Source organism: Nelusetta ayraudi, unplaced genomic scaffold (assembly GCF_046127955.1).
Source record: "Nelusetta ayraudi isolate G7.1 ecotype Tasmania unplaced genomic scaffold, CSIRO-AGI_Nayr_v1 ptg000131l, whole genome shotgun sequence".
Lineage (NCBI taxonomy): Eukaryota > Metazoa > Chordata > Actinopteri > Tetraodontiformes > Monacanthidae > Nelusetta > Nelusetta ayraudi.
This window is the reverse complement of record NW_027466181.1, coordinates 1,325,001-1,340,014: the sequence shown is the minus strand read 5'-3', so window position 1 is coordinate 1,340,014 and position 15,014 is coordinate 1,325,001. Positions and strand designations below refer to the sequence as shown.

Here is a 15,014-nt window from a genome sequence, read left to right as displayed (position 1 = left end):
TAACGTCTCGTTCTGAATGAGTTGACGGTTAGGAGCCTCTCAATCATCTTCATTTTCACCTTCCTTGTTTCATAATTCCGCTATTCCCCATTGGTCTAATCATACGCTCAGACTTGTTCTATTTTCACAGATTTTCAAACTCCACCAAAACAACAACAACAACAACAACAGCAACTGCTAATTACACAGTAAACACACACAAAAAAAAAAAAATAGAGAGAAAAAAACAGTCTGACCCCAAAGGTTATTTTTGGATTCTTTTTTTTATTTTGTCGTGCTTTGTTTCTTTCTCCTATAAAGAAATAGTAAGCTATATATCAACAATGACACGTGGACTCTAAATTAAACAGGAGTGAAGGACAGGAGAAAAAACGACTTGGCACAGGAGACGAAGAGAAGAGAGAGCGAGAGAGCAAAAGGTTGGGAAAGAGAGGAAAGGTAAGAGTGAAAAAGACGGCAAGATCTACAGTAGAACAAAACAACCCATGGGAAGTATACATTTCTTTAACATTTACAATTATAATAATAACAACGGCAATAATAATAACATTAACAACAATGATAATTTCTCAAATAAAAACAATAATTATTAAAAATCAATAAGACCTCTGGTTTATCATAAAGACAAATTATATATATTTTTATACGTTTTTTTTTAAATTTTTTTTTTATCTTTAAAGATCACTGGACAGTAGTTTGTTCGACTTTGCACCTCTATAGGCTAATATTCTGTGTTAGTATAGTTGCTCCATAATGCTTTTTTAATAGTAAACAGTTTTCTTATTCCTTAAAAGTTTGCTTTAATTTATGCTGTTGTTCTTTTTTTTCCTCTTTTGTACAAACAAGAAATTCAGAGATATGTATACTTGTATCGTCGACGTGTGTCAGCTGTACGTGGGAATGTGTGCGCGTGTCTGCGGGAGAGGTTGGCGAGAGGATTAGAGAAAAAAAAGGAAACATCCTCCGTCCTCTCTCTTTCCTCATTCGCTCCTCTCCCTGTCACTCCCTTTCTCTGCCCTCCCTGCAAGGATTTTTAAACCTTTTTTCATCCTCTTAATGACACTGGAAAATAATTACGCTTTTCTTCAAAGACTCTGCAAGTCATATTCCTATCTCCTTCTGTGTCGGCCCAACACTAATCCTTTTATTATTCGGAGCCTGACAAAGGCGGAGCGATAGAGAGGGAGGGAGCGGACGAGAGAGAGAGAGAGAGAGAACTGTGAGGAGGTAACAGGTGATGAGAGGATGAAAATGGAGGGGGGGAGGGGGTCCCCGACTCTACCTCTACCTCTACGGCTAGAAAGTGCCCGTTTGGAAGAGGAACGGCACGCCAATACCTTCTACAGGCAGATTTCCAAAAAATAAAAAAAAAACAACACAACCAGACTCCTGCTTCTTCTTCCTCCTTCTTCATCTTCTCCTCACTGGCTGCCCGCACCACCGCCTTCGCCGGTTAAAAATCGTGGCTCTATGAAAGCAAAGTGTGTCTGCGGGCGCGGAATTATCATAATCATCTGCCTCCAATTCCTCTTCCACTTTGCCGGCTGCAGCGGGGCAGAGTGCCTGTTTTTCTTTGTGCGACTGGCTTCCACCTCCCATCGACATAATTATGGCATCATTTTGTTTTGGTCTGCGTTCAACTTGCTACCCCCCCCCCCCTCCCCCCACCACCTCACCAGCCACCCCCATGCTCCCTCCGCATGGCTCGCTCAATTTGTTTCTGACTTATGGTTGATGGCACAGTCTTTAATGACAGGTGGATGTATACAGGCTCTCTTTTTCTTTGCATGTGTGTGTGTGTGTGTGTGTGTGTGTGTGTGTGTGTGTGTTTGTATGGCGGATATGGAACGCGGTTGGCCTGGTGTGTTTGTGTGTGTGTGTGTGTGTGTGTGTGTGTGTGTGTGTGTGTGTGTGTGTGTGTGTGTGTGCACAGACATTTTCAGAAAGGCTGCCTGTTATGGCGCATTTTGTACAAGTGTGAACATGTTTGTGCGTGTGTGTGTGTTTATACTGTATATAAGGGAGATATAGACAGAGGGGTGAGGTCAGAGGAGACGCAAACAGGAAATGGGAGGGGGGGGGGGGCGGGGCTACAGCAGGTACTCCTTCTTGCCCTGGCTGGCGTCGTTCCCATTGAGGAAGGCCTCCTGCACCTCGCCATGTTCATCCAAGCCGCTCGCCTCATGGGTGAGATAGGAACCTGGGTGAAGGGAAGGGTGGGGGGGGCCGTGCGGAGGCATCGGAGGGGAAGGGGGGAGGGGCGGGCAGAGAGAAGGAGGGAGAGCGTGAAGGGGGGGCAGGTTAGGGCGGCAAAAGCGTCACGATTCGCAGCGGCGCCAAGCAGCACAATCAAAGCACTCAGCCCTGATATTATTATTACTGCAGCTTCATACCTGTGACTGATTAATTCATTAGTTTAATTGATTGTTAGGGTCAATACCAAGCAAGTATAGGCTCTCGGGTGCGGTACGAGCCTTTTTTTTTTTTTCCACGGCAGAAATTAAAAGGCGGCGGATGGATGGAAGGGTGGGTTCAAACATAATGGTGGAGAGAGGTGGTGGAGGCCGGGTGGGCAGGGGGAGGGAGGGGGGAAGGGGAGGGAGGTGAGACGCAGGAGAACAGTGTCATGTTTTTGCGTCACTCAGGAAAAGCCATTATAGACATTTGGGGCGTCTGAGCGGTGAGTCAGTCTGTGCGGCGCCGGGTCACAGAGTGCAGGAGCGCTTCCTATCATCACCCTGAGCGCCCCGGCGGCAGGGCGGGCGGGGTGACATCCTCGATCTCGTTACGGTGGCAGAAGCTGAACGCTAAAAGCCCGTCCGCACTCCCCTTTTACCTCGCCCCTTTCGGCACAGCCTGGCCCTCAGCCCTCCGTCTCTCTTTGTGCTGATTGGAGGTCAGGCGCGTTGACTGACGGCCTCTCCGGCCCCTCGACTGACTGATGGATTTTTTTTTACGGATTTCTTGGCAGCTTTTCGCAGAAAAAGTCTGCCAAACTGAAGGGTCAGTTGGACGGTGGGGGGTGCAGGGCACTTTAACAGATAAGAGGAGGCTGATTTTAATAGTTGAGCCCCGATACACGAACTAATAGTCATAAAACAGCGGGGCCACGCCCACCTGTCCGACCGGGGGGCCCTCTGCTCCTCCTGCTGGCCAAGGGCATCCATCACCGCAGTAAGAAGAAGCACCCTGGATCCGCCCTGCCCTGCACTGCACTGCACTGCACTGCACTGCACTGCACTGCTCTGGCTCCTACTGACAGCTTTACACCTTCCTTTAAAATATTATCCTCCATATAAAAAGAAAAAAACCCAAAGCAAAACAACCTATTTCTCTGCAGCATTCTCTCTGTTGCAGCACGCCACTGAACGAAATATGAATTTAGAGCGCGAGTCACTGACACATGATTGATGGGACACAAACTTCTATTGCGTTACCTTTCTGTCGCACGGAGCACCAGATGGTGACGATGAGGACGCAGATGACGGTGAAAACCAGCAGTGCCAGGACGCCACCGATCACCGCGTACGGCACCGCGCTGGTCGTCTCGACCACCGCACTGGGATCTGAAGGGGAGGAGAAGAAAAGAGAGAGAGAGAGAGAGAGAAAGAGAAACGCAACAGACGTGAGATGCGCCGAGGGCACGTGGGCGGGGTAGAGGGGTATATGGGGAGATAAGTGCACAAGAAGAGAGAGGGGAGAGACACTCAGAGTCCAATCAATGTCACGAGTGGGAGATAAGATAGGAGGAAAGGGAAGAGAAAAGAGGACGTTTGGAATTCCATCGAGCCGAAAAGAACACAGGAAGTGCGACAGGAGGAGAGTGAAGACCGTAGCTTCCGCCCGGCTTTCCATTATCGGCTTCCATCAATCCCACGGCGCGAACACCATGCAGGCGAGTTGATACGAGCGCGAAAAGGAAGGAGAAATGAGACGAATGAGATTGAATAAAGAAATAAGCACGGCCTTAAAAAAAAACAAAAAACAACCTAATCAACCAACAGCACGTCGATACATTTTAAACGACGTGCTGCTCACCGTGATAAATAAAGCCAAAGGCAGTGCCACCCGGATGAGAGAGAGGGGAACCATAAAAAAAAACCAAGGGAGAAGAAAAGGCGAGATAAATTCTGTGACATTTTGTCGCAGAAAATCGCAGCAATCTGCATGAATAATTCATGAGGCGCTCACCTTTTAGTAGTTTTACACCACTTCAGAGGGCACGACGAGAATGATGAGAACTAAATTTGACCGCTGTTACGCTGGAAAAAAAAAGACTAAACGGCTCAAGATAACAGCAACTCAAAAAATAAATAAATAAATAAACCAACTAGTTCTGGCTGCAGCGTTTTTTTCAGCCTCTCACCTGTAAAAATCCTCCCCGAGCCCTGAAATTTCAGACATTTATTTATTTAGGGCCGTCAGTGGCGGGAAAACAGATGGTGGCAGCAGCGTGCGAATTGCTGACGATGACAGAAGCTCTTTGTTGTTACGGGGCCACGGGAGTAAATGTTCGGCAAGACGCGCCGCAGCCAATGGGGAGTCAAGGACGGCGAGTTATTGATGCAGCCTTTGGACCTTGACGGAGCAGAATTAAATCATGAATCATTAAAACGCTGCTAACACGCGAGACGTCCAGAAAGAAATGGAGGGCGATGGAGCAAATGGGGGGAGCGAGAAAGTGACAGCTGAGTAGAAAGAGCTGGGCCAAGTGTCTCAATAGCCTGGTTTCCGTCCCGTTGCCAAGAGAATCTTAAACGTTGAGGAAAAAAAAAAAGTGTAGTTTTTCGTTTTGCTTTTCGCTTTTCCTGGTCCGCTAGAGCGGTCGGAGCGCGTAAAACTGGGCTGGTTCTGCTGAAAGACAAGCAGGCAGTCACCCTGCCAACGTACGACTTGGCAAGTGAAGAAAAGTGGATGGAGTGAACGGATGGATTGTATTCATGGATTGTATTCAGTCAGTTAAACTGGGATGTGAGAGAGGAACACAGAGCCGCAGGAGCAATCAGCTCATGTCAACAATCCTCACAAGTCACAATTCATTGGCCAAATGTGTTTCATGTCTTCCCAGTTTGGGCATTAACAATTTTTTTTCGTTTGGTTGCGGGACTTTTGACTTTCACGCAAACGCACAAGTCAAAAGTCACTGCAAGACTTTTTGAATTGGATGAATTTCGCTGCAGCTTCTGTGTTTTCAATCTGAGCTACACTCCTGCTGGAGATGGAAACCCGGCGACTGAGCACCACTTTTCTCCAAATGTTCACCATACGCAGTTGATTCTAGTGCAATATTCATACACCCACAACGCAGGGAAAGAGCAGGAAAACCTTCTCCAGGGCAGAGCTGAGCCGAGTTCTGCACCTTTACCGGAGCTCCCCGGGGAAAGTGCACCGTTGCTCCAAGGAGGCCGCCCCCTCTGATGATACATCAACCTTTTTTCCCCCCTGCTCAAAAAATAAAAGAAGCCCAGCAGGCAAACTGCATCTACCTGCCGCCACCGCCACCGTCTGCGGCAGCAGCACCAGAGGAACAAGAAGGAGAATCCAGCTCCCTTTGATTACTCCTGTACTTTGGAGAAAAGGAGGAGCAAGACAGACAGCGCAAGAGGGAAACTAGTGCTTGTTTGGTTTTTTGCAAGCCGTTTCTTTCCCTCCCCTCAACTGGTGCACTCATCTGGGGGAATGTGATCAGACAACCACCCGAATCCCCCGATCACTCTTCCCCGCTCTCACTCCTCCGCTCGTCCCGTCCTGATGCTGAAGGCGCGCGCACGCAGATGAAGGCATCGGGAATCTCGCCAGTTTGGGCTGAAAGCTGGGGGTCTTTCCTTCACTTTCCCCCCCCCCAAAACCCCTCTGTGCAAAATTCATCATCAGAGGGCCCGCTAAGCACCAGAAGAGCCGCCCGAGACAGGCGAGTGCTGACAGGGCAGAGTGCGTGTGAGGGGAGTGTTAAACAGCCAGTGATAAGAGGGAGGAAAGCGCGTGAGTGCTTTTGCGGATCCAAGCAAGCCTCATGTACTGTAAATGCAGGGCAAAGGAAGGTTGCAGCAGGGAAGTGTGTGTGTGTGTCTGTGCGTGTGTGTGCGCGCGTGTGTGTGTGTGATCTGGCGGCGGCCACCCGAGAGCCCTGAAAGGAGTCGAGGGAGCGGACGACATGGAAGGAGAGCAGGGAAGGACAAAGGGAGAGATGGTGGCGGGCAGCGTAATAAGCCCCTGCGTGCGTGTGTGTGCGTGCGTGTGGTGTGTGTGTTACCTTCAGAGTCTGCAGCCAGGGTGGGAGTTAAGAGGGTTGGGGTGGCAGGATGGGAGGTGGTGGGAGTGGGAGGGGCCGTGGTAGTGACTGACACATTCTCTACGGACGGGATGGAGACGCAGGCACGTGGACATGGGATGACGCAGACAAACACACACACACACACACACACACATGGACACACATAGATAAATGCTATTATCTACGACATGCAGTGACATTTACACACAGCTCCTCGTTGGAATTTTTTTTTATGGGAACATTACATCCGCCTATAAAAAAAAACAGCACATGCTTTATTATTGTGGAGGATTTGTGGAGCTCCTTGATTGCTTCAGCATCTCATCCTGCTTGACAATCGCCTGCCGGTAGTTTGAGAAGACGGTGGCCCCCTACTACTACCACATCCTCCCCCCTGCTGCTGCAGCAGAGGAGGAGAAGGATGATGATTATGGTGATGATGATGAAGAACAGGAGGAGGATTAGGAGGAGAACGGGAACGAGAACACGGAGAACACGCCGCTGATCGGCAACTCAGGCCGCTGCCGTTTTTGATAGGGAGAGGCAAACGCCGCTAATTATTTCCTCCCCCTCCTCCTCCTGGATTGGCTGCGTGCGAAACGGAATCGATCAACCCCCCCCACCATGACAGGAGATAAACGCGAGGACAAATGATATTCCCCCGGCGGGCCCAGGACGGGGTGGGGGGGGAGCTAAAGGAGACGTTTATGGCGGCCGAGCCGTGTTTTAAAGAGAATTACACCTGGCAGCTCCACATTCATCCAGCCGTCGATGGCTGGACCGTATATATATATATATAAATATATAAATATATATATAAATGTGTGTGTGTGGGTGGGTGGGTGCGCTCTCCATCGCAGAGACATAATCTACGGCACACAATGGCAGGAGGGCCGATGGAGACGTTGCCGCTGACGGATGCGTTCCCGGTGGAACGCTGCCACGCCGCCACGCAGGCCAACAAAGGCTCCGGTTTGTGGCCGCCGCCGCCGTCGCCGCTTGAATGGAGGGTTGGCGGCACAAAGGCGGGATGGGGAGCGAGTAAAAGAGACGAGCTCATATTGCTGTTAAGACAAAATTAATTGCTGACAAGAAGTGAAGCGCGCCAGTCCGTGAGTGTGTTTCAGCGTTTGGCCGGCGACAGTCCTCGTCAAGCAAACGTCCTCAGACGCCGACGCGGCGCGAGCAATTCGCTCGGCGTTCGGCCTCGTGCGCACACGCGTCCGTGCGCAAGACCGTGCGCCATAACTCATACACGCGCGAGCACTCGCGAGCACGCACGAGCACGCGCGAGCACGCACACACTCCACTGGCCTTTCTGCTCGGGAGTAATTTATTGGAAAGTATTCCTCTGTCTATTCTCTCCTTTCTCCCAACGGCCCTGAGATCATCAATCTCTCTTTGCACTCCTCTTATGTCAGCACTATGCCTCCCTTGTTCTGCTCCTCTTTCAAGCCCTGGCCGGGCCGGCTCAGGTCTTCCTCTTACCCCTGTGTTTTCGACAAAAAATGAAAACACACACACGCGAAAAAAAAACCCTGAAGGAAAAAAAAAAAAAACACGCACGCATAGTGACGCTTGTTATATTTCGCCGAAGACACAAAGAGCCGAGCAGCAGCAGTTTCTTCTTTTTTTTTTTTTTTTAGCAAAGTGAGAGGAAAAGGAGAAAGAATGACTAAGAGGGAGAGATTTCAATTATCTCAAGATGCGTGTGTGTGTGTGTGTGGACTTAAAAGTGCACATGTGTCTGAGCCAGTGGATTAATGGCCAGGGTCAGCGCACTAATTAACGGGATGCTGATGAAATTCTCTTGGCCGGCTTAAAAAAATAAATAATTTTTCTTTCTGTTTTCAACTTGAGTCCATCTCGCGGTCTCTTTTTTTCCCTCTCCCCTTCAACATTCCTCTCCTGCCAAAACCCCCTTTGCCACTGATTTCCCTCCATTTTTCTGCCGCTCGCTCCGGTCTTGGTCGTCGGTGGTGGCGGCGGTTCCCCTGCCGCCGCCGCCACCGCTCTTCAGTTTAATTAAGGAGAACAGCATACAGCTGTCGTTCTCTTGGCCGATAGCGTCCCTGCCTTCCCCACGCATCATATTGTTATTCATTACCACTCGGCCGCTGCCAAACAGGCACGCGGCCCGTGTTATTTCCAGGCACCGGCGGCGCCGCCACTTGCGATAATGACGTTTCTGCCTGCGTATCTTCCTCTCGCAGCAGCAGCAGCAGCAGCAGCAGCAGCACCACCAGCAGCAGCACGCCTGAGGATGCCTCTTGGATGGGGTGCCTGCTGGTCCACTGGCCTCGGTGATGGAGCCCAGTAAGGAAGTCATGGTTGCCGTGGAAGCCACTGATGGTTTCCATTCAGCAGATCTAAATCTTTCTCCATTGTTTTGCGACAAACTACAATCTCCCTCCAATTTTTCGACTTCTTCTGACAGCTGCAACGTAGGGGCGCATGTGTGTGTGTGTGTGTGTGTGTGTGTGTGTGAGCGCGCGTGTGTCTTTTTTTCCCCGTTCCAATTATGCTGACAGCTCATTACAACAGCCGAGGACACACGGAGCAAATCCCCGGTCACCTAATATCCACCACTGTGTGGCCCCTCCTTTCATCTTTCTATCACTGCCATCCACTTTGCGCCAATCCGTCGCTAAAACCATTAGCTGCTCTCGCCTCCTCGCTCCTCGGCGACTGAACCCCCCCACCACCCACCCCCCCCAACCCTCATTACACACACACGAACACACGCACGCAGGCCACAAATCTGCAAAATAACAATTCGAAACCCCCCCCCCCCCCGCTTCCTCCTCCATCGTTCCTTCCTTCTTCGTCTCCCACACTCTCTCTCATGCAATTCAATTCTAATGGGTTTTATTGGCTCGGCGATTCATCTGAGTGCCGCAGCTCAGTTCAATTACATAAGCGAGCCCGCCGGGCTTTCACGAGACAATCTGCAACGTTCTCCTCCCGACACTTGCGCCTGAGCCCCGCTTGTGCCACCACGCATTCGCGCACATGAAAAAAAAAAAAATCCAATTTCTCCCTTAACAATGGCGGCAACGGAGATGAAACAAAAAAACAAGTGGAGTCTGCATCTTCGCCACATTCCGCAGATTTCTTTGTTTTTTTGCGGGGCGGTGGCAGGTAGTGGGGCTGGGGGGCGGGGGGTGCGTACATCAGAGAGTGCTCCGGTGCTCCGGGTGATTCATTGAAAACAATTTTCTTACATTTAGAACTGGAGTGACTTTTGGGAAGTTGCGAGAAAGTTAATTGTATCGTACTCAAAAAGGTGCGGCGGCTTGTTTGCATGCTAATGAGGGAGCGCCGCACTCTCTGGGGGTGAGTTCGCAAAGCACATCAAAGCAGACGCCGGCGCGCGCGCCCCCGCCCGCCCGCGCGCACGCACGCACGCACACACTCGCACGCCACGCTAAGCTGCTTGCACACACACAACTGTGACCAGTCAAATAAAGCTCAAGCCTCGGTGCGTGGCGTCGCCGCTGCAGCCAGCCTCCCGGGGGAGCTTCCTGTTTTTCGCGTCGCGTTTTGCTTCGCCAGCAGCGGCCTCGTCTCCTGTCATAAAGTGGCAGCACCTGTGACAAATTGGCCGCCGTCTTCCCACCGCCCCAATGCCTGTGTTTCTACCCTGGCGAACAACCCCGAGGGCTCCTGAATGTCTCTGAGGGACAGTTTGACGTGCATTGAGCCGGTGGGGCTGCGGGTGGAGCCAGACAGAGCGCCGATAGCTTTCCCCTGCTCCTGCAATGTTCTTTTCTGCTGATTCATCCCCATCCGACTTGGAACCTGCAGCCCCGTCGCACCCTGGGATTCGGCGCCGAATGTTAACCTCCGCCCGACCTCCGTCGTCCTTCTCTTCCCCTTTCATTTCTCTATCACTTCTTCATGCCCGCTGTTTCTTCCCGTCCCTTCCCTCAGCTGCACTCACTACGCGCCTCCAGTCCGACGTCCCCAATAAAGACACCGAGCTGCAGGCGACCCGTGAACGGAGGGCAAGCTAGTGGCGCGGTGAATAAAGACAAGAGAACCCCTGGGAGGGGACAGGATGTGGACGAGTGGTGTAAAGGAGGTGAGAAGAAGTGAACCAAGAAAGGATACAAGCACAAAGAACATGCCTGTCTAATCTAAAGTCCTAAAATAAAAGTAGCGACTGTTTTCGACATAAAACCATACTCCTACTACAAGAATGTGGGCGCTGGGAAAATTGCTGTGGATAAATGTTGTGAGCTATGAGTCATCCTGACATATTCTTTTTTTTCTGACTGACTTGACTCATTTTCAGCCCAATCTGATCGCAGAATATTGAGCCATCCGCAGCTCCTATTCATGTCGGCAGTGATTAATCGTCGCCGCGGGGCTGTTTTGAAAGAAACACACGTGTGAGTGGCTGCTTCATTGTGTGGATTCTAAAGCACCTGGATCTTTGGTGCATTCATTATCATGACACACAGAAGCGGTTAGCGCTGCCGCCTCACGGCAAGACGGTCGTGGGTTCGATTCCGGGCCACAGTCCAAAAACATGCATGTTTTTCCGTGTGTTCAAAATTGTCCGTAGGTGTGCATGTGAGTGTCATTGGTAGTTTGTCTCTATGTAGCCTTACAATGAATTGGCCACTTGTCCAGGTTGTACCCTGCCTTCGCCCTATGACAGCTGGGATAGGCTCCAGCAGACCCCCGTCACCCTGAACTCGGGAAGAAGCCGGTATGGAAAATGGATGGATGGATGGATGGATGGATGGATGGACCTTCAGGCTTTAAAGAACTGCTGCCAAAGCGGTTACATCAACAACCCGGAGCAGATTAATGGCATGCAAAGACAAAACCAAGGAGGTTAAGGAGGCTTTGACTTCCATCCATCCATTTTCAATCACTGTTTCACCTGAATTTATTATTTATGATAAGCTAAGCTAAGCGCTAAGCTAAAACATGTGGCAGCGTGTATGTGATGCAACAGAGCCCCCCCCCCCCCCAAAGCCCCCGCAGCACTGGGTTTGTGGAGCACGATGTTGCATAATGGATGTAGACACTGCGGGAGGGAGGGGGGGGGCACAGATGCTAAAGCTGCCCGTTGACCTCGGGGAGGGCTCGGCGTGAGTTAAAGGACCTCTCGTCTCGGGGGTTGAGACGTCAGAGGAGACCTGACAAAACGCGGCTGACAGGCCGTCAGGTGCGAGTCCGAGTCATTCCCGGGTCAGCAGACAAAAAAATAAAATTGACAACCTGAATTAGACTCAACGTCTTTGGCAGAAAGCTCAATGGCAACGACAACAATAACAACGTGAGAAATTCAAGAAGAAAAATGTGATAAATCACATTCTCAACCTGCAGCGCAGAAGTGAAAAGACGAAAGGAAATGACTGGGGGGTGGGGGGGTAGGGGGGTGGGGTGTTGTAGATATAAACAAATGAGGTTTCTTCGAAAAAGTGAAGGTGGCAAGGAGGCGGAGAAAACGAGCTACCGCAGCGACAGCGCACGTAAAAAAAAAAAAGCTCCTCAACGGAATGAATGAGAGCCGGAGACAAAGAGCGGGAGGGAAGTGGGCGGAGAAGTCACCTTTCATCTCGCCACCGCTGCCACCCTGGATGCCGGCGGAAAAACTGCCATTACGAGTGCTGTTGATGCTAGGCACGCTCAGGCACGGCGAGAGCGTCTGCCTGTTAATTCCGAGAGCGCGGCGGCGACGACGGCAGAGGTGTTAGCGTGATAAAGAGATGAGAGAGAGAAGAGGAAAAAAAATCCGACAGCCGCGAAAAAAATAAAAGAACGGACCTGCGTGAAATATCACGTTATGTCACTCATCCCTGGGAGGTCACACGTGTCGGTGCAGTGACGGAGCAGGCCAGCAGGGGGCGGGAGGTGGCACCGATCAAGAGGAAGTGCCAAAGTGTAATTATATTGAACGACGCGTGCGTGGAGCTGCAGACGCCAATTGTTGTTGTTGTGCATTTGCTGCACACGGTTCCGGATTGGTATCCAAGTTTCCAAGGTTGTTTCACTTCATCTCATTTTTTGCATCACGCACTCAAACTGCAAGTTTGATTTGTTGCAGTCGTCTTGCCCTCCGCTGTCGCGTCCTTTGATCGGCGACGTCACCAGCCTATCTGGGTCAGAACGTATGAAGAATTCATCAGCCGCAACACAACGCAGACGAGGCACTCGACAACAGAAGCCCGCAAACACGGAGAACTTCTGACTGCCGCTCCTGACGCACCTGCTCCAGCGACAGAATCTTAAATGCAACAGATGTTCCCTCGTTTTCGCGAAACCAAACAGACAAAGCATTCCGCCGTCAGCCGGGATTCAATCGTCTCGTCGTACATCTCAATCGCACTTGAGTTTCCTCCCGGTCTGAATTCCCACCGGACGGAAAGGACGAGGTCAGAGGGCGGCGCACGATTCGTTTCTCCAGAATGCTAATGGTGCTGGCTAACGTTATGAGAGAACATTAGCCGGCGTTTCATATTAATTTTTACGTCTTCAGATCGATATTTCTTATCAGTCAATTGACCGGCAGGTATAGCACAGATTTCCTTGCTACGCAAGACAAATCACGAAACCAAAATAAACCCAGAGCGAAGGACACCCCTGTTCTGAAGAAACTGGGGGAGTAAGAAAGAGATCAATAAAAACCTGAAAAAACAAAAACAAAGCCAAAGCCAGGCCAGTGTTGCTGGGTGTACAATAGCTATTGTGTTTGTGCGCTAGGATTTGTTGAGTGTGAGAGACAAACGAGGGAGCCTGATTGGCTGAATGTTCAGCTGCGCTAGACGAGGTGTCGACGATCATTCCAGTAAAAATATGATAATTTCGGGTCTCTGGCACGATAATCCTACATTTCCCACCAGGCAAAAGGTTTGTTGGACATCTTTTGGAGCAGGTGAGAACTGTGTGACAGACAGACTGGAATCAACTGCAACTGTGACAGCTAAACAAACAAATCAACTACACTAAACAGATGTTAATTACCTGCTGGCCAAAGTTACTCACCGTACACTAGCAGGGTGTAATGATCGGCGGCACGTCCGTAGTCGTTCTGGGCCTGGCACAGGTAGGTCCCGTTGTGCGATTGGCTGAGACGGGAAATCTGAAAGGTGGAGCCGGAAAACTCTGCCCTCTCAGGTATAGTGTCGTTGATCTTGGACCACTGGATGTTCCTGGGCCTGAAGGGCAGAAGATGAGAAAATATTTTTTCTCTGCTGTTAGTTTTTTTTTTTTTGTCTTTTTGGATGTAGACGTAGCAAAAAAGCAGAAAAAAAAACACACAGCGGCATTAAAGTGCTCTTTCAGTTTGTGTTTGACTTCAAGGTCCTCGTCTCCCCGTCGCTTGAAATGAAGTGGATCCCTGCTGTGTGGTGTTGGCATTTGAAAATGCTCAGCCTGCAATAAGAGTCTTAATTGCTTCGGAGTTTGAATAATGAGGAGAAAAACAAAATATATCACAGGCGCCTGCACAAACAAGATGCCGTAATCAGAAACTTGGATATTAATATTTATCAAGCACACAGGCGTGTGGAAATCCAGTTTAATGTGCGTGCGTGTAAACACCATCAAAACCAGTACACGGCTCCAACTTGTGATACCAACGTCCGCGCAAGTGCACTCAGACTTCATGACATTTAAGAAGCTATTCATCAAATTTTGTTTTCCTCTATAATCTGTGGCCACGAGAGAGAGAGAGAGAGAGAGAGAGAGACAGAGACGAGTCAAGGCCTCTTTTGTGTGTTTCCTCCTGTTGCTGTAGCAACCGCTTCATTCATCTTAAGACACTTTTACTGGACAAATATTACAAAAACTTCACTTTGTGTTTCATCATCCACTTCCCCAGCTTGCTGTGCTCGTGAAAAGTATAATATATATATATATATATATATGTACATATATATATATATATATATATATATATATATGTACATATATATATATATATATATATATATATATATATATATATATATATATATACATATATATATATATATATATGAAAATTAAAAGCTTTAATTTTTTCATATATATGAAAAAGATAAACACACACACACACATACAGTATATGTATATATATACATATATGGTGTGTGTGTGTGTGTGTGTGTGTGTGTGTGTGTGTTTATGAGTATATATTTGTACAAGTGGCTTTGAATCGAGGATGAAAAAATGAAAGCTTTTAAAAAGGGATTGACAATAGGCTGAATCTGTGGCCTTTAAATGAGACAAAGTTTGACACAGTAGATCACTGCTGAACAAAAGGTTTCTTGCTGAAAGACTAAAATATGCGGAGAATATTCTGTATAAAGAGTGTGAATCACAAGAGGAGTTCTTGAATGAGTTTGGGGCTTGAAGAAAGTTTTCTTTTACAGCAATTAAGCGTGTTTTCTCTTTATGCAACCACTCTGTTCCGGCACTTCCCAGTGATTACTCCACCGCCTGACACCACAAGTAGATTCTTAAAACACGTTTTTGGTCAAACTTAAGTGCTAAAGGGATTTTTTAAAAATATATTTTAAAGAAAGAGAGGGAGAGAGAGAGAGAGAGAGAGAGAGTGTAAAATGAGTGTAAAGAGACCCAGGATCAAAGAACAGACTGGTGGACGCTCAGGAAAAAAAAAGAAAAGGAGAGAGGTGAAGAAGTGGGGTAACGGAGCCCACAGGGGGGGGCGACGACACCAGAAGAAAAGTTAAAAAGTTGAAGAGAAGAAATGGCCGGCATTGAAGAGAGCAGCCGGTGG

At 49.1% G+C, this 15,014-nt stretch overlaps 1 protein-coding gene across 4 annotated transcripts in view; it reads right to left on the bottom strand.

The window, feature by feature from the left end:
- Positions 1 to 244: 244 nt before the first annotated feature.
- The window catches only part of cadm4 (cell adhesion molecule 4), a 158,945-nt gene continuing 144,175 nt past the window's right edge, over positions 245 to 15,014 (bottom strand). For 2 of the 4 annotated variants that reach the window (XM_076050903.1, XM_076050902.1), the window contains exons 6-9: positions 13,277 to 13,449; positions 6,254 to 6,352; positions 3,438 to 3,566; positions 245 to 2,200 (exon numbers count right to left, since the gene is read on the bottom strand). In XM_076050903.1, the coding sequence (XP_075907018.1) occupies positions 2,091 to 2,200; positions 3,438 to 3,566; positions 6,254 to 6,352; positions 13,277 to 13,449 (511 nt within the window). In that variant the 3' untranslated portion in view covers positions 245 to 2,090. Of the gene's footprint in view, positions 2,201 to 2,393; positions 2,475 to 3,437; positions 3,567 to 6,253; positions 6,353 to 13,276; positions 13,450 to 15,014 lie in introns of all 4 variants that reach the window. The other 2 variants (XM_076050904.1, XM_076050905.1) reach the window with 2 other exon arrangements.